This window comes from Elephas maximus, chromosome 3, assembly GCF_024166365.1.
Source record: "Elephas maximus indicus isolate mEleMax1 chromosome 3, mEleMax1 primary haplotype, whole genome shotgun sequence".
NCBI lineage: Eukaryota > Metazoa > Chordata > Mammalia > Proboscidea > Elephantidae > Elephas > Elephas maximus.
The window spans coordinates 110,968,956-110,996,001 of record NC_064821.1 but is presented as its reverse complement, the minus strand read 5'-3'; the positions used below and the strand labels follow the sequence as shown (position 1 = coordinate 110,996,001).

At 41.7% G+C, this 27,046-nt stretch overlaps 1 protein-coding gene across 2 annotated transcripts in view; it reads right to left on the bottom strand.

Moving 5' to 3' along the window:
* The window catches only part of DNAJC6 (DnaJ heat shock protein family (Hsp40) member C6), a 185,555-nt gene extending 162,473 nt beyond the window's left edge, over positions 1 to 23,082 (bottom strand). Inside the window, exon 1 of one of the 2 annotated variants that reach the window (XM_049879500.1) lies at positions 22,893 to 23,082. In XM_049879500.1, coding sequence (XP_049735457.1) covers positions 22,893 to 23,007 — 115 coding nt within the window. In that variant the 5' untranslated portion in view covers positions 23,008 to 23,082. Of the gene's footprint in view, positions 1 to 10,819; positions 10,911 to 22,892 lie in introns of those variants that run through there. The other variant, XM_049879501.1, reaches the window with a different exon arrangement.
* Positions 23,083 to 27,046: the final 3,964 nt, after the last annotated feature.

The following is a 27,046-nucleotide window of genomic DNA, read 5'->3' as shown; positions in this document are numbered from 1 at the left end:
GCAGGATCAAACTGACAATAGCAACTTAAAAAGTTAGATGAAAGGATTAGGGGGTGTCACAGATTGAATTATGTCCCCCAAAAAACGTGTATATCAACTTGGTTAGGCCATGATTACCAGTATTCTGTGGTTGTCCTCCTTTTTGTGATAGTCATTTTATGTTAAGAGGATTAGGGTGGGATTGTAACACCACCCTTACTCGGGTCACCTCCCTGATCCAATTCAAAAGGAGTTTCCTGGGATGTGGCCTGTATCACCTTTTATCTCTGAGGAGATAAAAGGAAACCGAAGCAAGCAGAGAGTTAGGGACCTCATACCACCAAGAAAGCAGCACTAGGATCAGAGTGCGCCCTGTGGACACACAGGGTCCCTGCAACTGGGAAGCTCCTCAACCAGGGGAAGACTGAGGACATGGACTTTCTACCAGAGCCAACACAGAGAAAAAGCCTTCCCTGGAGCCAAAGCCCTGAATATGGACTCTTAGCCTACTTTACTATGAAGAAATAAATTTCTCTTTGTTAAAGAGTTCCACTTGTGGTATTTCCGTTATGGCAGCACGAGATGACTAAGACAGGGAGCAACAAGTTTATGTTGATAATGGTGGAGTAATTTGGAAAAGAGTAGCAAGAATGGCTGCACAACTTGAAGAATGTAATCGATGTCACTGAATGGTACAAGCAGAAATTGTTGAAATTGTGTACCTTTCCATGTGCATATTATCACTGAAAAAAAAAATGAAAAAAATAAACTGAAAAAGGATTAAGAGAACAGAAAATACAGGGGGTGAGAATTAAATACTAAAGAATTAAATTTTAAGCTATGTTGTTGTTAGGTGAATCGAGTCGGTTCTAATTCATAGTGACCCTAGGCACAACAGAACGAAAAACTGCCCGGTCCTACGCCATCCTCAAATTGCTGCTATGCTTGACCCCATTGTTGCAGCCATTTTGTCAATCCATCTCATTGAGGGTCCTCCTCTTTCACTGACCCTCTACTTTACCACGTCTGATGTCCTTCATTGGGGATTGATCCCTCCTGATAACATGTCCAAAGTACGTGAGACATAGTCTCGCTATCCTTGCTTCCTAGGTGCATTCTGGTTGTACTTCTTCCAAGACAGACGTGTTCGTTCTTTTGGCAGTCCATGGCATATTCAATATTCTTCACCAACACCACAATTCAAAGACATCAATTCTTCTTCAGTCCTCCTTATTCACTGTCCAGCTTTCACATACATATGAGGTGACTGAAAACACCACGGCTTGAGTCAGGTGCACCCTAGTGCTCAAGGTGAGATCTTTGTTCTTCAACACTTTAAAGAGATCTTTTGTAACAGATGTGCCCAATGTAATGCATCTTTTGATTTCTTGGCTGCTGCTTCCATGGGTGTGGATCCAAGTAACATTAAGTCCTTGACAACATCAATCTTTTCTCCGTTTATCATGATGTTGCTTATTGGTCCAGTTGTGAGGATTTTTGTTTCCTTTAAATTGAGGTGTAATCCATACCGAGGGCTGTGGTCTTTGATCTTCATCAGTAAATGCTTCAAGTACTCTTCACTTGCAGCAACCAAGGCTGTGTCATCTACATAACGCAAGTTGTTAATAAATCTTCCTCCAATCCTGATGCCTCATTGTTCTTCATATAGTCCAGCTTCTCAGATTACACGCTCAGCATACAGACTGAATAGGTATGGTGAAAGGATTCAACCCTAATGCACAACTTTCCTAACATTAAACCACGCAGTATCCCCGTGTTCTGTTTGAAGGACTGCCTCTTGATCCATGTACAGATTCCTCATGAGCACAATTAACTGCTCCAGAATTCTCATTCTTCACAAAGTTATCCATAATTTGTTATGATCCACACAGTCAAATGACTTTACAGAGTCAATAAAACACAGGTAAACATCTTTCTGGTAGTCTCTGCTTTCAGCCAGGATCCATCTGATATCAGCAACGGTAACCCTGGTTTCACATCCTCTTCCAAATCCAGCTGGAATTTCTGGCAGTTCCCTGTCAATCTATTGCTACAGACCCTTTTGAATGATCTTCAGCAAAATTTTGCTTGCATGTGATATTAATGATATTGTTTGACAATTTCCACACTTAGTTGGATCACCTTTCTTGGGAATAGGCATATATATGGATCTCTTCCAGTCAACTGGCCAGGTAACTCTTCCAAATTTCTTGGTATAGATGAATGAGTACTTTCAGTGCTGCTTCCATTTGTTGAAACATCTCAGTTGGTATTCTGTCTATTTCTGGAGCCTTGTTTTTCACCTTCAGTGCAGCTTGGACTTCTTCCTTCACTACCATCGGTTCCTGATCACATGTTACCTCCTGAAATGGGTGAACGTCAACCAATTCTTTTTGGTATAGTAACTCTGTGTATTCCCTCCATCTTCTTTTGATACTTCCCTCATTGTTTAGCATTTTCCCCACAGAATTCTTCAGTTTTGTAACTCGAGGCTTGAATTTTTTCTCCAGTTCTTTCAGCTTGAGAAATGCTGAGCATGTTCTTCCCTTTTGATTTCTATCTCCAGGCCTTTGCACATGTCATCATAATATTTTACTTTGTCTTCTTGAGCTGCCCTTTGAAATCTTCTGTTCGACTCTTTTACTTCATTATTTTTTCCTTTTGCTTTAGCTACTTGACATTCAAGAGCAACTTTCAGAGTCTCTTCTGACACCCATTTAGGTCTTTTCTTTCTCTCCTGTCTTTTTAATGACCTCTTGCTTTCTTCATAGATGGTGTCCTTGATGTCATTCCACAGCTTGTCTGGTTTTCAGTCATTAGTGTTCAACACATCAAATCTATTCTTGAGATGGTCTCTAAATTCAGGTGGGATATACTCAAGGTCGTACTTTGGCTCTCATGGACTTGTTCTAATTTTCTTCAATTTCAACTTGAACTTGCATATGAGTAATTGATGGTCTGTTCTGCAGTTGACCCCTGGGGCCTTGTTCTGACTGATGATACTGAGCTTTCCCATCATTTCTTTCCACAGATGTAGTCAGTTTGATTCCTGTGTACTGTATCTTGCGAGGTTCATGTGTATAGTAGCCATTCGGGTTGGTGAAAAAAGGTATTTGCAATGAAGAAGTTGTTGGTCTTGCAAAATTCAATCATGTGGTCTCCAGCATTGTTTCTATCACCAAGACCATATTTTCCAACTACCGGTCCTTCTTGTTTCCAGCTTTCACATTCCAATCACCAGTAATTATCAGTCCATCCAGACTTCATATTCAATCAATTTCAGACTGCAGAAGTTGGTAAAAATCTTCAGTTTCTTCATCATTGGACTTAGTGGTTGGTGCATAAATTTGAATAATAGCCACATTAACTGGTCTTCCTTATAGGTGTATGGGTATTATCTTATCACTAACAGCACTGTACTTCTGGATAGACCTTGAAATGTTCTTTTTGAGGATAAATGCAATGCCATTCCTTAAGCTGTAGTTCCCAGCATGGTAGACCATATGATTGTCCAATTCAAAATGACCAATACCAGTCTATTTCAGCTCACCAATGCCTAGGATATCAATGTTTATGTATTCCATTTCATTTTTTATGATTTCCAATTTTCCTAGATTCATACTTCATACATTCCAAGTTCCAATTATTACCAGATGTCTGCAGCTGTTTCCTCTCATTTTAAGTCATGCCATATCAGCAAATAAAGGTCCCGAAAGCTTGACTCCATTCACATCATTAAGGTCAACTCTACTTTGAGGGGGCAGCTCTTCCCCAGTCGTCTTCTGAGTGCCTTCCAACCTGAGGGGCTAATTCTTTTCAGAAGTAGACCACTAGTCTATCTTAGTCTGGAAGCTCAGCTGAAACCTGTCTGCTATGGGTGGCCCTGCTGGTATTTGAACACCGGTGGCATAGCTTCCAGCATCACAGCAACACACAAGCCCCCACAGTACGTCAAACTGACAGGCATGTAGGGAATTCAAGCTATAGACTTTAATATTTCAATAATTACCTTAAATGGTTTAAATATTCCAACTAAAAACCAAATTGTCAGACTGGATTAGAAAAAGTCACTTATATACTGCTTATAAAGAAATGCAGATTAAATACAAGGGGAGGTAGAAATTGATGTATAAAGACGGAAAAGGATACACCATGCATATAATAGCCCAAAGAAATCTGGGAGAGCTACATTAATATCAGAAATGTAGACTTTAAAGCAGGTAGAATTAATAGAGATAAGGGGAATTTCATAATTCAGATATAATATACCAATTCCATATTTATATGGTATACATCTAATAACATACCCTCCAAGTTAAATAAAGCAAAAATCAACTTGATATAAAAGGAAGAACAGGCAAATCCACAGTCATAATGGGAAAGTTTAACCCTCTCTTAGGAACCAATAGGATAAGAAAAGCAGTGAGGATATAGAAGAATGGTACTATAAGATTAACAAAATTGACATAATTGAGATATTTAGAAGATGGAACCAAACAACTTCGCATTCTTTTAAAGTACACATAAAACATACATATATAAAAATATTGAGCTACAAAGCAAATAACAAATTTCAAAGGACTAAAATCATTCAAAGGACTTTCTTTGACTAGAGTGATATTAAACTGGCAGTAATGAAAAAATAACTCAAAACACCCAAATGCTTAGAAATTAAGATGTACACTTCTACATTGCCCTAAGTGTCAAAAAAAAAAAAAATCACAATTTAAATTATAAGGTATTTTAACTAAATGATAACGAAAATATGTCATGGCAAAACTTAGAGGATATAGCTAAAGATATGCTTAGAGGAAAATTTACAGCCTTAAATGTAAATATTAAAACAGAAAGAAAAGCTAAAAATCACAGATATAAGCTTACATCTCAAGAAGCTAGAAAAAATTTCAGAAAATTGCTACTAAAGATATGAAAATAAATTATAAAGATAAAAGCAGAAAACCATGAAATAGAAAACAAATGTAAATACAAAAAACCAACCCAGTCAAAATCCTTAAAGATTGCTAAAATTTATAAAACTTTAGGAACAGTCATCAAAAAATTATTATTACCAATATAAAAAATGGGTAAAAATATCAATATAGGAATAAAAAATAAGAATAATACCACACAATCTGCAGGCATCAAGTAGATTCTGTCTCATAGCGACCCTATTGGACAAAGCAGAACTGTCCCACAGGGTTTCCAAGGAGTGGCTGGTGGATTCAAACTGCTAGCCTTTTGGTTAGCAATCAAGCTCTTTAACCACTGCACCACCAGGGTTCCAAAAAGACCATAAGAAGATATAAAGAAAACTATACCAATAAATTTGAAATTTTGAAATGGACAAATTACTAGAAAAAAACACAACTTACCAAAACTAACACAAGAAATAAAAGTCTGAATAATTCCATATCTATTAAAACAACTGAATGCATATTTTAAAACCTTCCAACAACAAATTTTCTAGGCCTAAGTAGCTTTTCCGGTGAATTCTTCCAGGCATTTAAAGAGTAATTCCAATCTTACAAAACTCTTCCAAGGAATAGAAAAGGAATACTTCCTAACTTGTTTTATACAGTCAGCATAATCTTGATAAGGAGCCCTGGCAGTGCAGTGGTTAAAGCACTCAGCTGCCAACCAAAAGGTTTGTGGTTTAAACCCACCAGCCATTCTGTGGGAGAAAGATGTGGCAGTCTGCTTCCATAAAGATTTACAGCCTTGGAAACCCTATGGGGTAGTTCTACTGTGTCCTATAGGGGTGCTGAGTTGGAACTGACTCAACGGCACTGGGTAACACATAATTATATACATATATATATACGCACACACATATTTATTTATATAAACCCAAACCACTGCCGTCAAGTCGATGCCGACTCATAGCAACCCTATAGGACAGAGGAGAACTGCCTCATAGAGTTCCCAAGGAGTGCCTGGCAGATTCGAACTACCAACCTTTTCATTAGCAGCCGTAGTGCTTAACCACTACGCCACCAGAGTTTGCATAGATATATACACACACACATATACATATAAAATGTTCTAACTATAATATATATATATATATAGTATAAAGAAGTGAAAGACTCAGTATTTATAATAAAACAATATGCATTTCATTATGTAAATACTCTGATAGGACCGCATTAAAAATTAAAAAAGAAGACATAATAAAGTAGTCAGGTGTTTACACCTATACATAGATTGAATGAGACAGTTATGTTGCACTGGTATCTCAAATACAATTAGCTGTGTTGCTCTGGGTAAGTGAGTTTCTGAACAAAACTAAGTAAAATCTTTCCTCAATTTACACAGTAATTTTAATCCTGAAAATATCAGTATATATGTAAAACCAATTTACGTTCTAGGCTCAGAAAAGCATAAAGAAGCTTGTACTTATAAGCAAAACATTTGAAAGCTGCACAGGACTCAGGATAATTCATCATTGTGCAGAACACTGTCGAACATTGCAGGACATCTACTATGTCTGCTTTCTGCCTCCTAAATGCTACTAAATCAGTTGCCAACAAGTGGACCCCAACTTATGAAGACCCCACATGTGTCAGAGCAAAACTGAGCACCTTAGGGTTTTCAATGGCTGATTTTTCAGAAGTAAATCATCAGGCCTTTCTTCTAAGGTGCTCTGGGTGGACTTGAACCTCTAACCTTTCAGTTAGCAGCTAGGCATGTTAACCACTTACTCCACCCAGGAACTCCAAATGCTACTAGAACTCCCAGTCATTATGACAATCAAAATACACACAAATTTCCAATATGTCCCCCCAAGAGGCAGGACCATGCCCACTGAGAATACTGGCACAGAATAGGTTCTAATCACAGCCTTAGCACGTACTAGCTCTGAAACCCTGAGAAATTATTCAGCTATTATAGCTCGCTCCAGCAAAAATATCATTCCCCAACCCATCCAGTCACAAGCAAGAAATTTAAAATCTCAGAGAAAATTCTTTGTTTTTTTCTAAAAGTATCCAAGCAGTCATGATGGTTAAGAAAAATCACAATGTTTTTGTATTTCCTTACATTTATTTATTTTGAATTGGGGGATGGATACCAAAGACTTTTTAATATTTAGGTCTGGATCTAAAGGTCTGGATCTGACCCTGTTCAAACTCCCAGTGAGATTTTGTCATAACTTCCCGTGAAAAATCAAAGAACATTTTACAGCAAGGAAATGCCAACCACGGGTATAATGTTCTAATCCTAGTTTTATCACATTAAAATATGTTATATGTAACTTCATTTGCTCACAAAATGTCAAGTTTGTTATTTTGAGATGAAATCTAGAAGAATAACAGAAAAACTGAAAGTAGAACTATTTTCCCTGACCTCTTGTAGACATAAAAATTTCCATCCAAATTTTCAAATTCTTCACTCCTACCTCTTCATATCTCTCCCTTCAGGGCATTGCTACATAAAATATTCAGAGAATTTATTAGACAGAAAGAAAATTGGAACTGAACTTGAAGAGTTAAAAGGTCTGTTTTCCAAATAAACCAACCTAGGAAAGTTAGTCAAATGCCATCATTTCTAAGGTTCTCAAAGAATAAGTAAATAAACTCTAATACTGAATGATGTTATCAATTCTATCTTAAAATTCTGCAGTTTTACAAGGTTTCTTACTCTCAAGCCTTGTTTACTATTGTGAATGGTTTAAGAAGTAAAATGATCTGAGTTTGAATATTAGCTCTGCCACTTACTAGCTATGTGTCCCTGCACAAAATTCTTCATCCAGCTCTTCATTTTCTTACATGTAAAATACCGCCTACCTTGCAGTATTGTGACAAGATGCAAAGCACCTCTCAGAGTTCTTTTCACATACTAGCTGTTCATTAAATACAAGATGTGATTGTTATTATAATTAGCTGTCATGTTTGCCAATATCTACTTATTAATTCATTCAACTGTTTTCTTCTTAGTTGCCTCATATGCAGAGCATTTTGAGATATGCTGGGTAAATGTTATACAACGCCTTTTTGTATTTAAAAGCCTCAGTGGACTGTCTCAACACAGGGTGTTTCAAAAGAGGAATAGAAAGGAAAGCAGTTATTAATTCACAATTCAACATTTACTGAACACCAGTCATGTGATGGTAGCTTATAAAAATTCAGTTTCTGCCTACCAACATCCTGATGATTTATTTGCCCCTGTCAACCTCTTTAAATTTTACCTGGTTCTTTTTCAGCCTTTCCAAGGAGACTTGACTCCTAAACTATGGACAACATTCTAACAGTCTTTTCAGCACAAAAACTCCAATTTTTAGTATATTTATGTTTCATCTTCCGGTCACCAACTGGTATTTTGGTACTTATAAATAGCTCTCATGGCCTGATGGCCATGGTCACGCCCTGTCCTCAACACACACATACACGCAATACCTCACATCACAGAACTCGAGAACATACCCACTGATCTGGAAGAGGCTTGGGAGACTTCAGTAGTACTGTAAACTCATGACCTGTTTGGAATCTTAGGCCTCTTTGCAAATCTGAGGAAAACTAATGATTTTCTCCTCAGATACATATGGCATTGGACACGCACACATAACTGCATATCACAAAGTCCTTGAAAACCAGACTAAGAAGTTATGACCTATTTCAGTGCTTCTCAAACTTTTTTGACTGGAACTCACAATAAGAAATAGATCAGACATCACAATATGGACTATGCCTAAATATATAAATAAATGTAAATATTTAAAACAAAAAGTTTCAAGAAACAATACATACCTTACCATGCACTATGATTTCTGGCATTTTCTATTTCATCTTTCTAAAATGCTGGTTGAGGCTCACTGAATTACTTTCTCAGCACCTGCAACCTGAAGAACGCTGATCTAGTCTAACATGGCTCCATTTTAGAGATAAGGATACACAGACTCAAAGAAATAAAATAAAGGATCTTGCCCTAGGTCACAAACAAGTTAGTGGCTGAACAAGCCACAGCCTAACTATACTGACTCCCAAACCCAATGCGCTTTGCAATACAAAGTGAAACAAAAATTCCAAATACCAGCTCCCCTCAAAAAGCAGCTGCGGATTTGAAGCTTAAAACATGCTGATACACTGAGACACTGGGAGTGTTTCCATTGCAAACCGTGGTGAGTGTGAACCTCAACCTGAGGCTCCAATTGGGCAGGTTTAATTTTTTTTCTAAATTATATCCATGGCCTAGCATGACTTGGCAAATAAATTTTTTTTCTTTCCAGAAGCCTTTTCTCCAGCCACTAAAAAAAAAAATGAAGGAAAAGTCAACACTATTTAGCGTTAATTTTAAATAATTTGATTATACCCACAGGGGTATTATTTGTACATGACAGGCAGCCTTAGCAGCAGGAGTGAATACCAGGCCCATGCATAGCTGCTTTCTTCCCTACTAAGGCTGCCGAATTAAAATTTAAACACCAAAACCACACAGATCAATATGAGGGCTGTGAATGAGCCAGAGCCTGTGAGATGTGAACACTACCAACACCAGTTGCCCCTGCTCCTTTTAAAGCCCCAATTACAGAAAGTGGGCTTGTTTAAGAATCTTCACTACAGGCTGCTGGGTAAATTAAAATATCAGCCTGCCCACTGTTAACAGGTTGTGTGGGGGTGTTTTTCTTCTCTCTTTTTTTTTTTTTAACGTGGAATGAACATCATTGCCCATCACAAGGTGGGAATCCTGTAACAAATTAGGAAGACAGGCAGATTCCTGGGGACTGGAGAAGGCTAAGGCAGGCAGCCGTACAGGAAGAAGGCTTGGGGCCTGTGTTGTCGCAGATCACCCAAACAACTTGCCCTGGGCACGAGGGAGGGCGGGTGCCGAAGGAGTGCCTAGCCTCTCCCTGTGCACCCAAGCCCCCGTGGCCAAGGGCAAAGTGCTGGGGCCTCCTTAAGCCAGAGAGCACGGGGAGGAAAGGGTGGAGTGCAAAACGGTGCGCAGCTGCTTCCGCGCGAGAACGCTGGGAAAGGGGGGGCCCGGGAGCCCTAAAATTAGCGCTCGGGAAAGCAGGGGCCGAGCGCGGCGACGCTGAGAGCTTTTACCCCAGACGCTGAGAGCTTTTACCCCAGAGCGCCCGGCCCCTCTGCGCCTTCCGCCGGCACCGGGACCGGGAGAAGACCAATGCAGTAGGACGGAAGGACTCTCGGCTGGAAACAGAACTGGGGAACACGTGTAGACTCCGGAGACCTTGGGGTCTATCGCTCCTCCCCCAACTGCGGCAGAAAATTTAAGGAGCCTCGGAATTTAAAACCCTAGAATCCTCTAGAACCCTTCTTGATGAACTTCACATTTTGTTGGCTCATTTTGAGTGAGCCCCTTTCCTCTCCCAAGTTTTCATTTACATCTATTTCTCTTCTCCTTCATCCCTCAAACAGAACTAGTGTTTGGGAGGAAGGGATGTTACTGTAGCAGGGATGGAAGGGGTGGAGACCTGGGGCGGGGAGGGGGATGTGCATCCAAATCTCTGCAAAATCAACAGTTCTGAAGGTCAGTGACAGCTCCCCAGTGGGGCCTCCAAAAGGATTAGTGTTCATTAACGGCTTCTCCGTCAACCTTTGTAAGATCTGTGAAATGGAAATATGTGTTACTCAGCCAAGATTAAATCAACAATGCAAAAATATTGTTACATTTAGTACCACATAAAGAAAATTGAATGACACAATATTTAGAAACCAGAAGCCAGTTATTTTTAAAAGTCATCATATTTATTATATAACTCGAATTTTAAAAATATGCACAGGAATTTTAAATCAGCCACTAATACAAAGTAAACATGTCAGTGGAGTGACATGTCATCCCTAGCATTTTTTGGCTTCCCCCTCTGCGGTGAGCCCCTTACCTTTATTTTCAGAATCTTTCATTCTCTCCTTCCTCCCTCTGCTGCAAATAAGCAGGGAAGTCCGGCTGATTCTGCAACACTGACTTCTGATTTGTCATTCACGGAAGTCAGCGATCTCGGGTCGAAGTCCGTCAACGGAGGTGCACCCGGGATATGATAATTGTATGCAAGCCAGCGTGCGGGGTTATAATTGTGCTTTTGCTGGAGGGAAAGGATGGGATGAAGGCCGACGTAAACACAAATTCCAAAACATGGCATGGAACAGGATCTGGAGCCTAGGCTTGCCTTTCCTCCTTTAGGGAACCAACTGTTTAGGGCAGCCTTGTCTCTAGAGAGATTTGGTTCAAGTTGAAAGAAAAGTGACAGTGCCATGTGCTAGGTTTAGTTTCAAAAGAAGACCTCATCTTTGGAGGGGGATTAAGAGCTCTGTGCTTTGTTTCCTCTTGCAAATTAATTCATTCACTCACTCAACAAACATTTCTTTTACATCCCTGTGGACCAGACCAAAAACAAAAACCAAACCCCTTGCAAGCAAGTTGGTTCCAACTCATAGCGGCCCTACAGGACAGAGTTGAACCGTCCTATAGGATTTCCAAGGCGTAGATGGTGTATTCGAACTGCCAAGTTCTTACCCCCTGTGCTGCTGTGGACCAAGGTCTCTGCTACACGCTAGGGATTCTACAGTGAATAAGACCAGTCCCAGGCCTCAGCCTCCCCACACTGTCACAACGCAGAGGCATGCAATGCAGTACAGCAACCTGCGTCTGCTGTAGGCACACAGGTTATTGGGCCCATTTTATCAGGTCTAAGAAGAAACTCGGGGCCCTGGTGGCACAGTGGTTAAGCATTTGGCTACTAACCAAAAGGTGGGCGGTTCAAATCCAGCAGCTGCTCCCTGGAAACCCTATGGGGCAGTTCTACCCTGTCCTATAGGGTCACTATGAGTTGGAATCGACTTGATGCAATGGGTTTCAACAGATGCAGATACTCAAGAGCCCTGGTGGCACAGTAGTTAAATGTTTGGCCACTAATTATGGACAGTATGAACCCACCAGGTGCTCCATGGGAGAAAGATGTGGCAGTCTGCTTCTACAAAGATTTACAGCCTTGGAAGCCCTATGGGGCAGTTCTGCTCTGTCCTGCAGGGTCACTGTGAGTTGGAATCAACTCAACAGCAATGGGTTTGTTTGTTTTGGGGAAGCAGATACTCAAGGAAGCTTTAGTGATTTGTTCTAAGCCAATCCGTGGCTGAGCCAGAAGTGAGTATGAGGAAGCCAGGCCTAATACCCCTCTGGTAGAGAGTACAAGGAAGATTCAAGAAATACTTCAGCTTACTTCCAATCATTACGGAGCTTAGACTCATGCATTCGCCAACAAATGGTTATTTGTGCCAGGCACTATTCCACCTCCCAAGGATTCAGGAGTAAACAGACCAAGCACCTGCTCTCATAGCTATTACATGGTGAGAGGATTCAGATAGGCAATAACCAAAACCCAGTGCCATCAAGTTGATTCCTACTCATAACAACCCTATAGGACAGAGAAGAACTGCCCCATAGAGTTTCCAAGCAGCGCCTTGCAGATTTGAACTGCCAACCCTTTGGTTAGCAGCCATAGCACTTAACCACTACACCACCAGGGTTTCCAGACAGGGAATAAACAAACATAAAAATATACCAAATGCTGTGAAGAAAAATGAAGCACGGTAATGAAGTAACAGGGGTGCCATTTTAGATACTGTGGCCAGGGGAGGTGACATTTGACTCATTTTATATAAATGGGTCATCAAAATCCCTTCCAAACATCTTTACTCAGAAATTATGTTGCAAGGAGAATTGTTTATATTTGTTTATTTTTAAAGTTCTAAACTGTCACAGCCTCCTCTGCTCCAATTGCACTGATGGGTAGTGTTTAGTCCCTAATATACAGATGGGTAAACTGATATTCAGAAAGGTTAACCGACCCAACCCAGGTCCTCACTTAAGCTGGGAGAAGAGCAACAAAATGAAATAACACCTACCTGTTGCTCTCATTCCCCCAACTGCTAGATAAATATAATATTGACATGGTAAATTTGTTGGACTGGGAATTGGAATAAGAGGGTTGATGACTTATATATACTACTTATTAACTGAATGGTGCAGCACAGGTGACTTAACTTCTCTGACATCAGTTTCCTCATCTGTAAAGTTAATCATACTTGCCGTATATATACTATACCAAAGATCAAAGGGAGAACAGATCTGGTACTTTATAACCAAGCTCTATATAATTGTCAACATGCGTGGGCACATTTATATAAAGAACTAATTACCAGTGTTCACCTGCTCATTACTGCAGCCCAAGACTCAAATATGGCTGTAAAGTCAATGCCATCTGGGCCACCAGGGGTCTTTGAGTTGATTTTTAATGGCCAAAATGTGAAGACTCCCTGACAGTTTAGGAAAATTTTAAGTATTTGGAATTTTTGTTCCCATATTTTCTTAGCAGTTGATAATACCTTTCTGCTCCTCATTGCCAACTTAAGAAAGACCAATGATGAAAATCTGCCCTCCTGAGAACTCTTCATGGCCACTAAATGAGCCCATATTGGTCCATAAACCATGTCAAAGAAACAGACATCTCCATCTCCAAAAACCAAGTCCGGAGCCATCAACACGTACCCAGCAAGAGCACCTAGGGGCTGAGAGGGAAAAATCAGTGATGAGGAACCACCATTCAGGCAATGTCACCGTGCCAGGCACTGCTCTGAGCACTACGAATGACACACTGCTAAGCAAAACAGGCTCTGGTCTCAAGGAGCTCGTAGCCTCAGGACAAGGGGTTTCCACAAGATGCACCCAATGAGTTAGGAAGAATGCCCAGCCTTTGGCAGCACACAGGTCTGGGTCTGAAGAGTAGGGCAGGGGCTCCAAGGCCAGAAAGACTGGTTTCAAACATGGGCTCTGCCATCTATTAGCTTCTAGAATAACCTAGAGGTGATGTAGTGGTTAAAAGCTACCGCTGCTAACCAAAAGGTCAACAGTTTGAATCCACCAGGCACTCCCTGGAAACCCTGTGGGGCAGTTCTACTCTGTCCTATAGGGTCACTATGAGTCGGAATCAACTCGAGGGCAATGAGTTGGCATAATCTGGAACAAGCTCTTGCATCTCTCTAAGTCTCAGTTTCCTATTTGTAAGATGGAGATAAAAATGGTACCTACTACTAGGGTTCGGTGAGGCTTGAACCAATTAATACATGTAAAGTACATGGTACAAAGCCTGACACATAAAGTAAGCACTCCATAAATGCTACAGCAGTGTTATTATTAGCTTGTGACCTGGGTCAAGTTTACCTTTCTGAGCCTCAGTTTCCTCATAAAATGTAGAAAATAATAACTAGCTTGTAGGTTTTTGTGAGAATTATATATCACGAAAAATAGAAGCCCTTGGCATAAAGGAGTAGCCACCTGCCAGCCCAGCTCCAGGCCCTTTTTAATCAAGCAGACTCCCCAGGAAACAAAAAAAGGAGAAGGTCAGGAGTAGTACGAGAATGGAAAAGGGAAAGAGGGCTGTGATTTCTATTTAAATGGAAGTTTTGTTTTTGTTTTTAAGAGCATGGTCCTTTCTAGCAGTACATGCATTTTACTCAACATTCTATTTGGAAAAGTTTCAAACATAGAAAAAAGTTGAAAAAATTGTACAGTAGCCTCATCTATGAGAACATTTTCTATACATGCTTCATTGCATGTCTATCCATCCCTCTATACATTCTTAATTGATCTTAAAAAAACCAAAACAGGTTCAAAAGTTTTGTATGCCTCATCAAATAAAATGAACCTTTATTTTTCCTTCTGACACAGTATTTACAGAACACTTAGACTCCTGATTCTGTGGCCATTCCCAAGCAGGGTCCAGTGACTCTCAGAGGCTTCCCCTGTCTCACAGTAAACCTCAAGGCCACACCCAGCTGAGGGACAAGGATGGACTCAATCCTAGGAACTTTTCAGAACAAGGCAGTGACTTCGCCAAATTCCAAGCTTCAAATAAAGTGGTACCAATGACCATTATAAACATGTTTAAATAAGAAGAAATGATGCTAAATCTCAATAACTTGGTTTAGGGAAAGCTTCAGGGAGACTCCACTGGCTACCGTGTCCCTTCACAACTCTGCAGTCCTTGTCTTGTTAGATGCCACTTCTGAGTCACTAGATCGGTGAGTCATCCCCAGGGAGGGAGGCCATCTTGAGAACAAAATTGAAGAGAATTTCAAGAACTGTGAGACCCTGAATTAAATAAGGCTTTTTTATTGCCTAGAGAAACAAAAATGAAAGAAAAACACTGCTGTAACATTGTGGATTAAATCTACCAGTTGTAAATGTTATCCTGAAAAAAAAAAAAAAGCTTTTACATTCTCTTGGAGCTTTCGAAGAAGTCTTGGTGGTGCAGTGGTTAAGTGCTCTGCTGCTAACCAAAAGGTCAGTGGTTCGAACCCACGAGCCACACCATGGGAGAAAAATGCGGCAGTCTGCTTTCATAAAGATTTACAGCCTGGAACACCCTGTGGGGCAGTTTTACCCTGTCCTACAGGGTCACTGGAAACCCTGGTGGCTGCTAACCAAAAGGTCGGCAGTTCGAATCCACCAGGTGCTCCTTGGGAACTCTATGGGGCAGTTCTACTCTGTCCTATAGTGTCGTTATGAGTCAGAATTGACTCGAGAGCAACAGGTTTTGTTTTTTGGTGGTTATAGGGTCACTATGAGTCAGAATCAACTTGACAGCTGTAGGTGGGTTTGGTTTGGAACTTTTAAGGCATTTCATCTCTTGGTTAAGTGGATAGGTAAGCAAAGAGAAGTCCCTGGGTCATGTAAATGGTCAACAGGCTTGTCTGCTAACTGAAAGGTTGGAGGTTCGAGTCCACCCAGAGTTCCTCAGAAGAAAGTCCTGGAGGTTGACTTCCAAAAATTCAGCCATTGAAAATCCCATGGGGCACAGTTCTCCTCTGATACACATGGGCTCACCATGAGTCAAAACTGATAGATGGCAACTGGTTTTTAAGCAAAAAGAGGGTCAGAAACATGTCTTACATTAGGCAGGCTTAATGGCTCTTTCAGAGGGCAGTGGTGGTTCAGTGGTAGAATTCTTGCCTTCGATGGGGAAGGCAAGGGTTTGATTCCCAGCCAGTGCACCTCAGGCACAACCACTATCCATCTCAGTGGAGGCTTGTGCGTTGCCATGATGCTAAACAGGTTTCGGCAGAGCTTCCAGGCAAAGAAAGACTAGGAAGATAGAAAGGCCTGGCAATGTACTTCCAAAAATCAGCCAATGGTCAGATCTCATTGTGCACAGGATCACCATGACTGGGGAAAACTCCAAGGTAGCTAAACAACAGCAATGTCTCTTTCAATGACTTGCCGAGAGCCTCTTCTTGCTTAGTCATTGTATTCGTTTTTTAGAGCTGCCAACAAAGGACCACAAACTGGATGGCTTACAAGAACAGAAATTTATTGTCTCACAGTTCTGGATGCCAGAAGTCTGAATTCAAGGTGTCAGCAGGGCCATGCTCTCCCTGAAAGCTCTAAGGAAAGATGGTTTCTTATCTCTCCCAGCTTCTGGCAGCCCCAGGCATTCTTGGCTTTCAGCTTCAGTGTCACATGACATTCTTCCCTTTTATAAGGACACTACTTAGATTAGGACCCTACTTCAGTATGACTTGATGGTAGCTTAACTGATACTATCTTTAAAGACTCTATTTCCAAACAAGATCATGTCTGCAGGTACTGGGGTTAGGACTTCAACATATATTTTTGCAAGATACAATTCAATCTATGACAATCATTCCCAAAACATGTAGGGGTAGGAAGGTGGCTTCACCTGCACCATTACGCTTGGTTTTTCTCCATCCAACCAAGCCTCTGTATGGTTTCCTCAGAGTATCCAAGTGGTTATAAAATAGGTGAGAGGTAGAGAGAAAAATTGGTAACTATGAGGATCGAAGTTTATGATTACAACTCACTGTAGAAGAGAACAGTATGACTACAACAAGGGAAACTGGGTATCATAGATTGAATTGTGTCCTCCAAAAAATATATGTCAACTTGGCTGGGCCACGATTCTCATTATTGCGTGATTGTCCACCATTTTGTCATCTCATGTGATTTTCCTATGTGCTGTAAACCCTATCTCTACAATGTTAATGAGGTGGGATTACTGGCAGTTACGTTGATGAGGCAGGATTCAATCTATAAGATTAGGTTGTGTCTTAAGCCAGTGTCTTTTGAGATATAAAAAAAAGAAGCAAGCAGAGAGAAAGGGGGACCTCATACCACCAAGAAACCAGCACCAGGAGCACAGCACGTCCTTTGGACCCAGGGTCCCTGCGCTGAGAAGCACCTCGACCAGGAAAGATTGATGAAAAGGACCTTCCCCTAGAGCTAACAGAGAGGAGAGGGAAAGCCTTCCCCTGGAGCTGGAACCCTGAATTCCGACTTCTAGTCTCCTAGACTGTGAGAGAATAAATTTCTCTTTGTTAAAGCCATCCACTTGTACTTCTGTTATAGCAGCACTAGATAACTAAGACACTAAATAACTCCAGTGAAGCCAAGTCACTAGGAAAGGGGAAGAGAATTAACATATAGAGCACCTACCATGTGCCAGGCAATTTTCTTATTATTATACATTTATTGAGTATTTATTATTTGCCAAGTATTGTTCTAAGCATGTGATGTGCATTAGTTCTTCAATCTTCAGAGTAGCCCAATGAAATGGATACCATCACTAGAATTCAGAAGTATAACAAAGTCTTTAAAGCCAGGACTCTTAAACCAGACTGCCTGTGTTTGAATCCCAGCTTACTAGTTGTGTAACTTTGGAAACATTACTTAACCTCTCTGTGCTTTAGTTTTCTCCTTTGTAAAATGGAGATTGCAAAACAAGGTTATTATAAAGATTAAATAAGGTAAAAATATGCAGCTGCTTAGGCCAGTGGCTGACACACAGTAAGCAGTACGCAAGTGTTAACTCTTGCCATTCCCACTTTTGCAGATGAGACAAAATTCAGCAAAGATAGGTGAGGTGGCTTACCAAAAGGCACATAGCTAGTAAGTGGCAGAGCCAGAATATTTCAGGTCATTTACTCTCACGATAATCTTAAGGGAACTAATAACATCCTCCATTCATTAATGATGAGAGATTGGAAGCCCAAGAGGGGTCTAGTATCTTGGTTGTGTCACAAATGAGAGTGCAGATTTAAACCCACATTTACTGATTTTAAAGTCCTTACTCATCCCACTAGGATAGCAGTTCTCAAACTTTAGCAAGCATCAGAAATCCTAAAGAACTGGTTAAGACACAGATTGCTGGGCCCTACCCCCAGAATTTCTGATTATGTAGCTCTGAGATAGGGCTGGTTGAGAATTTGCATTTCTAACAAGTTCCCAGTGAGCTGGGAGAGCACACTTGGAAAACCACAGCTCTACATTCATTCGCCTATACCCAGAACAGGTGACAGAAGAAGGGCTAAGGCTAAAATATTGTATAGTTCAGTGAGATTTTCCCACTCTGGCAAGTATGGAAACCCTGGTGGCACAGTAGTTAAGTGCTACAGCTGCTAACCCACGGGTCGACAGTTCAAATCCGCCAGGCGCTCCTTGGAAAATCTACGGGGCAGTTCTACTCTGTCCTATAGGGTTGTTATGAGTCGGAATCAACTCCACGGCACTCGGTTTGGTTTTTTGCTTTGGCAAGTACGGGTTACTTCACAGTGCCTAGCTAATACACCTTGCATTTCCACAGTCCTTTCACATCTATGATCTCATTTGATCTTTCCAATAGCCCCAGGAATAGGCTCAGTAGGAATCCTTATCAACAAAGTGATTTGCTTTTAGGGACATAGGGCTAGAAAAAGGAGTCCTGATGGTGCAGCGGTTAAAGCGCTCAGCTGCCAACCAAAAGGTTGGCAGTTCAAACCCACCAGCCGCTCTGTGGGAGAAAGATGTGGCAGTGTGCGTCTGTAAAGATTCATAGCCTAGGAAACCCTATGGGGCAGTTCTACTCTGTCCTATAGGGTAGCTATGAGTTGGAATCAACTCAACAGCAACGGACTTTGGTTTGGTATGGCCAGAAATGGCAGCACGGGATTAGACCATAGACCACCCATCAAGTATCTGTCCTCTTCTTATATGCTATCTGTCCTGGAAAGCATTATCTAATGACAGGAGACTGACTATAGTTCTAACTCGTGGATTCCAGGGAATAACACAACTCAGGAAAGGGATTCTAGCCCCACCAAGGTTTTGGGGAGGTAATTTCTGGTGGGAGGAACCCAGAGCCAGTTTTCTACCATAATTTCAAGGGCTAGCAAAATCTACTGCTCACAAAATACTTCCACCATCCGTTGACTCCTTTTTCTGTAACCTAAGAGCTTTGATATTTGACTAAAATATGCTGCTCTGGAAAGGATGGAAGCATTTGGGGGGTTAATTTCCCCTTGGCACAGCTTGTTCATATTGCCATTTAGAACTACTTGTAAGGTTACGTGTATTTTATAAGTAGCAAATATTAAACTGTTTTGTAAAACAGGGTTTTGGACATATAACTACCAAGTGATTAGTATCCAGAATATTTAAAGAGCTCCTATAAGTGAATAAAGAAAAGACAAACCACCAGGAAGAAAAATGGGAAAAGACATGAGAAGGCATCTCACAGAGCTATACACATAAATAGCCAATATTCATGTGAAAAGATACTCAGCTTCTTTAGTTGTCAAGGAAATTCAGCTTACAACAACCATGCAGGACCATTTCACACACTAAATTGGCAAGCCTGAAGAATCTCACGGACTACCTGCTGGTAGAAGTATACATCAGGGCAAATGTGTGGAGGTCAATTTGGCAATATCTTACAAAAATTTAAAAAGCATATAACCCTTGACCCTTCTAGGTATTTGTTTTATAGGGATAATCACAGGTGTTCACACTGTAAACTTCAGGCTCATTCTCTTTGGATTTATACACATTCTAGAGGATCTATTCATTCCAAACATACTTATTGAAAGTCGGCTATGCTCAGGGCACAGTTAGGTTGAAAAGATGTCAGGAATTCCTATAAGCTATGCTGCTTCTCACCTACAGTCTCCTGGTGGAAAAGGGTGGGAGAAAGAAGGGTGCTGGTGGAAAAGGCCTTGAAGCCGGGCCAGAGCTGTCCAGAAGGAGCCGCCAACCATGGTCTTTTCCGACAGCTGAAGAATTGTCCAGCCCCATTACTGACTATGTTTGGGGCATGATCTTCTGGCGGAGGGTCTGGATGAGTACTAATAACAACAACATCATTGTGTGAGCCACGAAATGCCAAGCACTTTACACACATTCCCTCATTTAATCTACACGATAACACGATGATACAGGAATTATCCTCCCTACTTTACTTTACTTTACAGATATACATATCTGAGTTTAAGAAAGATTAAGTGCCTTGCCTAAAACATACAGCTAATAAATGGCAGATTCAAATTCTAGTCTGACTCCAAAGCCTATGATACTCAATGCCCAAAGCGATAATCACGAGATATTCAAGCCACCTTTAAAAATTCAAAGAAAATCGGGATATGGATTTTTTTCATTGCATGTTTATTAACTTTACTGCTCCCCTCCATGGGAGATGTGGCAGAAGGGATCCATGCCAGGAGTCAGGCCTGAGTCAGCCCTTCACACACACACACACACACATACCAGCCAAACTTCCATTCATGCAGCAAAAGTCAGCCCTCACCAGTCACACGAACTCCCACAAACCACTCAGCAGCTCTGATTTCACCTTCCTCATCTCTAAAATGGAAAAAATAAATAACACCTGCTCTCCCTACTTCCAGGGGTGTTGTCAAGATCTAAGGGAGATCTAGTAGTTACATATTTCTGTAAATTGCAAAGAATCGTATAACACATAAGCCATTATACTGACTTATTCCCAGGCTGCAGAGGGGAAGGGGAAGCAGAAAAACGTAGTGAACAGCCAAGATCCTACTGAATTAAGAGGTGTGGGATGGCAAAGGGCCCTGGGAAGCATGGGTGAATTCTAGGACAGGAACAATGGATGACGAGGAGAAAGCGGTTTGTATGCCATATGGACCTGGTTTTAAAAATTATAAAACTAGAAAGCCTATACTAACCCAAGTTACTACAGTGGCAATATCCATTTATTCCTCTTTTGTAAAAATTCACACACACCCAGAATAACACTATGGACCCATGCACGTAATTTATCACTTGAGTACTTGTTGCAATCACCAATCTCATCCAATTGCTCAGGCGAGCAAAAGAAAAGGGGTGGTCAGTCACCAATCTTCAGCCCTACTAAGTTTCAGCTCTAGTCCTTGATGCCAGTGCAGTAAAATCTGAAAGCCAACAATGTAACAATGCCAACCTACAGAGTCACCCTAACTACCAACAATAGAAAAGCTTCTGTCTAATGCAATAAATAAATATTTGGAAGATAATTATTGCTGCTTTGTCAAATTTATTTTTATAATGCTTACTGTGTTACAGTGTCTTACAATTAACTCATTTAATTCATGAACTCATTTAATCCTGAAATCCTCATGAGGGAGGGACTACATCAATGACAGGGCCCTGGTGAAATCTCCCTTCTGCCTGGGATCAGGTCAGCCATTTTAGAAATCACACCATGTCAGGCTCCAAGAAGACTCCTCAGATGATGGAAGTAGACAAAAAGGACATGAAAGGACACACATACACACAGGTGCACCAGCCAGCAACTCTTCCATTCATACGGCAAACAAGTATCTACGAAGTGCAACACCCTGCATTTAGCTTGGTGGAAGATGAAAAGATGAAGTGGATGGAAACCTGCCCAAGTGCAATCTACAATACCAAATGAACAGTGACGAATGTCCTGCAGGGGACGAAGTACTAAAGGAGAGGTTACAGGTGGCAGGAACCCCAGGAATGGCTTCACAAAGGAGATGGCATTTTGTACTTGTCTTATCAGATGAGTAGGAATTGGCCAGGCTGAGGGATGAGGGCACAGCCATTGCAGTTAGAAAGAATGCAGCGAGCCAGCACATCAAGTCACATCCCTGCTTAGAACACTTTACTGGCTTCCCAGCTCACTTAGAATAAAATCAAACTCCTGGTCATGGCCCACCCAGCCCTTGATTTGACCTCTGCTTTCCTCCTCCACCTCCTCTCCAATCACTTTCCTACTTGCTAGGCAACAGGCACACCTGGAACCTTCCCACTTGTTATTCCCTCTGGCAGGAAAGCTCTCCCCCACTCCCTGCTTAAGTTAACTCCTCATCTGTCACCAGGTCTCAAACTGCACTGCCTTAGTAGGGCTGTCACCTCCCTTTTTCTCTCTCCCAGCAGACTATTTTATTCCTTCCAAGCAGACATAGCAATTGGTAATTGTGATTTACCTAATTTATGTGCATAATGTCTGTCTTCCCTTCTAGAAGTAGTTCCATGAACAGGAGCTTTACCTATCTTGTTTCACTCTAGGCCCTGCCTCACAGAGGGACTCCAAAAAAATCATGGAATGAACAAACGGAGTGAGTCTGTGATTCGATAAACTGTGAGTTATGGCCCAGTAAGGACAAGGTGAGATGTGTCTGGAAAATATTGTGGCTAGACCTTAGCAGGTGAAGAGGAGTCACAGCAGACAGGTTGGAAAGACGGGATGGGGTCCTAACGGGGAGGACCTTGGATCCAGATTAATTCCCCCAGCGGGCACTGCAGTGCAGCCGCCAGGCCAGGTGTTGGGGGATGCGAAGCTGAGTAAGATCGTAACCCCGCGACACCCGGGATCCCCCTCTGCCCAGAGCCAAACAGAAGGACGGTGACTTCTGGAGAAAATAAACAAGATAGAGCGACCTGGACCAAAAGGGAGATGCTCCTGGGGCTGGGAAGTGGGGGGAATGGGGCCCGTGCGGAGACCGGCTCGAGAGGAACTCAGCCACCGGCCCTGTGAGGGGTGGGCCAGGCCGGGCCGGGCCCCCAGGCCGCGACGCCCCCGCCGCGCTCCGTTCCCCCAAGCCGGCCACGCGGGGTAACAGGTCCCAGCCGGCCGCGCCCGCACTCACCCTGCGCCGCCTGGGGAGCCGAGCTCGTCCTCCACAGCCGCCGGGTCGCCTTCCACCGTCTCAGCGAAGGAAACAGCCTACGGCTCTTCTTCCCTCCCTTCTCAGTCGCTCCCATCTGTGCGCCGCACCCCTCCCCCGCCGCCTCCCGCCTCCGCCGGCTGGTCACCTCTCGCCTCCACCAGCGCCGCGCGTCTGCGAGGTGCCCGGCCGCCGGCGGTAGGCGCGGGGCACCGGGGGAGGAGCTTGTAGCCGCGGTGGAAACCGTTGCTCGCGCGGAACCATAGCGAATGGGGCTTGGCCTAGGAGGTGGGTAGTGCTCGGGTGCGCTATGGTGGAGTAAGCACTAAGGCGCTAGCTGGGCGTCTTTACTAATGAATGCCTTATTCATTGGTCCGCTCCTTCAGGAGATAACCATGGAATGCCTAGGTACCATTAAACATCATTAATTAACACAGTGATCCTATGGGATGTGCACTAATTTTATCCCCATATTCCAAAAGATAAAATTGAAGCTCCCAGCGAGAGGTTAAGTCATCTGTCCAGAAGTCAGAGGCTGCTAAATGGCGAACATTCCCAAGGCTTGGGCTCTAGTGTTTTTTGTTTGTTTGTTTGTTTGTTTGTTTGTTTGTTTGTTTGTTTGTTTGTTTGTTTGTTTGTTTGTTTGTTTGTTTGTTTGTTTTTCATATCTTGCTACTGCCTCAGAATGATTCCATATTATACCAGAAATTTAAAAAAAGAAGAAGAAAATAGAGTCTGGAAGATATTCTTATTTTGCTCATACAATGGATTCTGAATAACCCGTGAGTTTTTTGAGCATCTCTTCTATGTCCAGGCACTTTTACATACACGTGAGTATATCTCATAGCAACTCTGTAGGGTGTATGGCATTTTCCTGTTTTCCAGATGAGGAACCTGAAACAGCAGCTAAGGCTGCCTCCCCTTTCCCACCACACCCCACCTCAAACTTCCTTCTTCTCCCCCTCCTCTCTGCCTTCTCCCCTACCTCCACTTTGTCTTCCATCTGGATTTCGCCCCCCTGTATTATTGGAAGGGCTAAATTGTTTGTAATTGGGACAGTCTAAGAGGAAGATCAAAACGAAGGTCCGTTAACACTGTCTGGCTCTTTACAGAGTGCATTTTCAGGTGCCAGATTTGATGCAAACATTTTATATACATGACTTTATCTAACCCTCCCAATGATACTCATGGGAGAGAAACTATTATATTCACACCTAACAGATGGGAAAACTGAGGATCAGAGAAGATAGATAATATACTATTAAAAGAGAGTAGGCTGTATTCTTAAAGAGTGTCAGTGTTACAAAAAGGCAGAGAAAGGCTATGGAGGTCTTCTAGATTAAAGGGGCCTACGTGGAAACCCTGGTAGCATAGTGATTAAGAGCTACGGCTGCTAACCAAAAAGGTTGGCAGTTTGAATTCACCTAGGCGCTCCTTGGAGACCGTATGGGGCAGTTCTACCCTGTCCTATAGGGTCGCTATAAGTTTGAATCCACTCCAAGGCAATGGGTTTAGTTTTTTAAGTGGACCTGGCGGAAACCCTGGGGGCATAGTGGTTAAGAGCTACGGTGGCTAACCATAAAAGTTGGCAGTTTGAATCCGCAAGGCACTCCTTGGAAACCCTATGGGGCAGTTCTATTCTGTCCTTTAGGGTCTCTATGAGTCAAAATCAACTCGACAGCAATGGGTTTCCACACTGGGTCCTGAATTGGGATTTTTTAAAAAGACTTTAAAGGACATTCCAGCACCACCACTCATGTCAACCCCACCTGTTTCGGAGTGTAAGTGGGCTCCATAGGGTTTTCAAGGCTGTGAAATTTTGGAGCATATATCACAAGGCCTTTCTTTTGAGGAACCTCTTGATGGGTTCAAACTGCCAACTTTTCAGTTAGGAGCATAGCATTTAACCATTTACAACACCCAGAGACTCCCTAAAGAACATTACAAAAAAAACAAACTCACTGCAGTTGAGTCAATTCCAACTCATAGAGGCCCTATAGGACAGAGTAGAACCACCCCATAAGGTTTCCAAGGCCAAAATCTTTAGGGAAGTTGACTGCTACACCTTCTTCCCGTGGAGCAGCTGGTGAGTTCCAACCACCAACGTTTTGATTAGCAGCCAAGAGCTTAACCATCAAGCCACTGAGGCTCATTTACTGGGTCAATTTTCAAAAATTAAAATGTGAGTGGTAGATTAAAGTATCAAGATTAAATTTACTAAAGTTGATAACTTACATAAGAAAATATCCCTATTTTTAGGAAATACACACTGAGGTATTTAGGAGTAAAGGGCCATGATATATTTAACATATCTTCAAATGGTTTAGAAAAAAGGTTTACATATATATGTAGAGAGAGAGACACCCTGGGTGGCACGAACAGATTAAGTGCTCAACTACTAACTAAAAGTTGGCAGTTTGAATCCACCCAGAGGCACCTCAAAAGAAAGGCCTGGCTATCTGCTTATGAAAGGTCACAGCCTGAAAACCCTGTGGAACAGTTCTACTCTGCAACACATGGGGTCACCATGAGTCAGAACTGACCGGTTTGGTTTTATATATATTTGGGATATCAGCCACTTATCTGATATATGGTTTTTGAAAATTTCCTCCCAATCTGTAGGTTGTCTTTTCACTTTGTTGATAAAGTCTTTTGATGTACAGAAGCATTTAATTTTATAACTCCCATCTATATATTTCACCTTTTGCCACCACAGCTTGTCCAAGGCAAGATCACGGAATCTGCATAGACACATTCACTAAGAAGGAAAAAAAAGAAAAACATTTTTTCCTTTATCTTCTCAAGCCACCCTTTGAAATCTTTTGTTCAGCTCTTTTACTTCATCATTTCTTCCATTCGTTTTAGCTAGTCTACATTCAAGAGCAAGTTTCAGAGTCTCTTCTGACATCTATTTTGATCTTTTGCTTCTTCCCTGTCTTTTTAATTTCCTTTCGCTTTCTTCAAGTATGATGTCCTTGATGTCATCCCACAACTCATCTGGACTTGAGTCATTAGTGTTCAACACATCAAATCTATTCTTGGAATGGTCTCCAAATTCAGGTGGGATATACTCAAGGTCATACTGTCTCATATGAACTTGTTTTAATTTCCTTCAACTTCAGCTTGAACTTGCATATGAGCAATTGAAGTCTGTTCTGTAGTCAGGCCCTGACCTTGTTCTGACTGATGATATTGAGCTTTTCCATCATCTCTACACGAATAGAGTCGATTTGATTCCTGCGTATTCTATCCACATCTATAGTAGCTGTTTGCGTTGTTGAAAAAAAAAAGTATTTGCAAGAATAAGTTGTTGTTCTTGCAAAATTGAAAGACCTTATTGATGAAGATCAAAGACTATAGCCTTCAGTATGGATTACACCTCAACATAAAGAAAACAAAAATCCACACAACTGAACCAATAAGCAAATATCATGATAAATGGAGAAAATATTGAAGTTGTCAAGGATTTCATTTTACTTGAACCCACATTCAATGTCCATGGAAGCAGCAGTTAAGAAATCAAATGTTGTATTGCATTGGGCAGATCTGCTGCAAAAGACCTCTTTAAAGTGTTGAAAAGCAAAGATTTCATTTTGAGGACTAAGGTGCACCTCACCCAAGCAATGGTATTTTTAATTGCCTTACATGTATGCGAAAGCTGGACAATGAATAAGGAAAAACAAAGAAGAATTAATGCCTTTGAATTATGCAGTTGAGGAAGAATACTAAATATATGGTGGACTGCCAGAACGAACAAATCTGTATTGGAAGACATACAGCCAGAATGCTCCTTAGAATCAAGAATGCGGAGACTTGTCTCTTGTACTTTGGACATTTATCAGGACGGACCTGTCCCTAGAGAAAGACATCAGGCTTTTTAAAGTAGAGGTCCAGTGAAAAACAGGAAGACATTCAGTGAGATGGAATGACACAGTGACTGCAACAATGGGCTCAAGTATGGCAAGAATTGTGAGAACAACACAGGACAGGCAGTGTTTGGTTCTGTTGTGCATAGGGTCGCTGTAAGTCAGAACCAACTCAAAAGGTACCTAACAACAGCAACAGTTTAGAATGAGGCCCTTAGTGGTGTAGATAAGTGACCCTCAAAGAATAATTATGAAACAGTCCTATTTTAT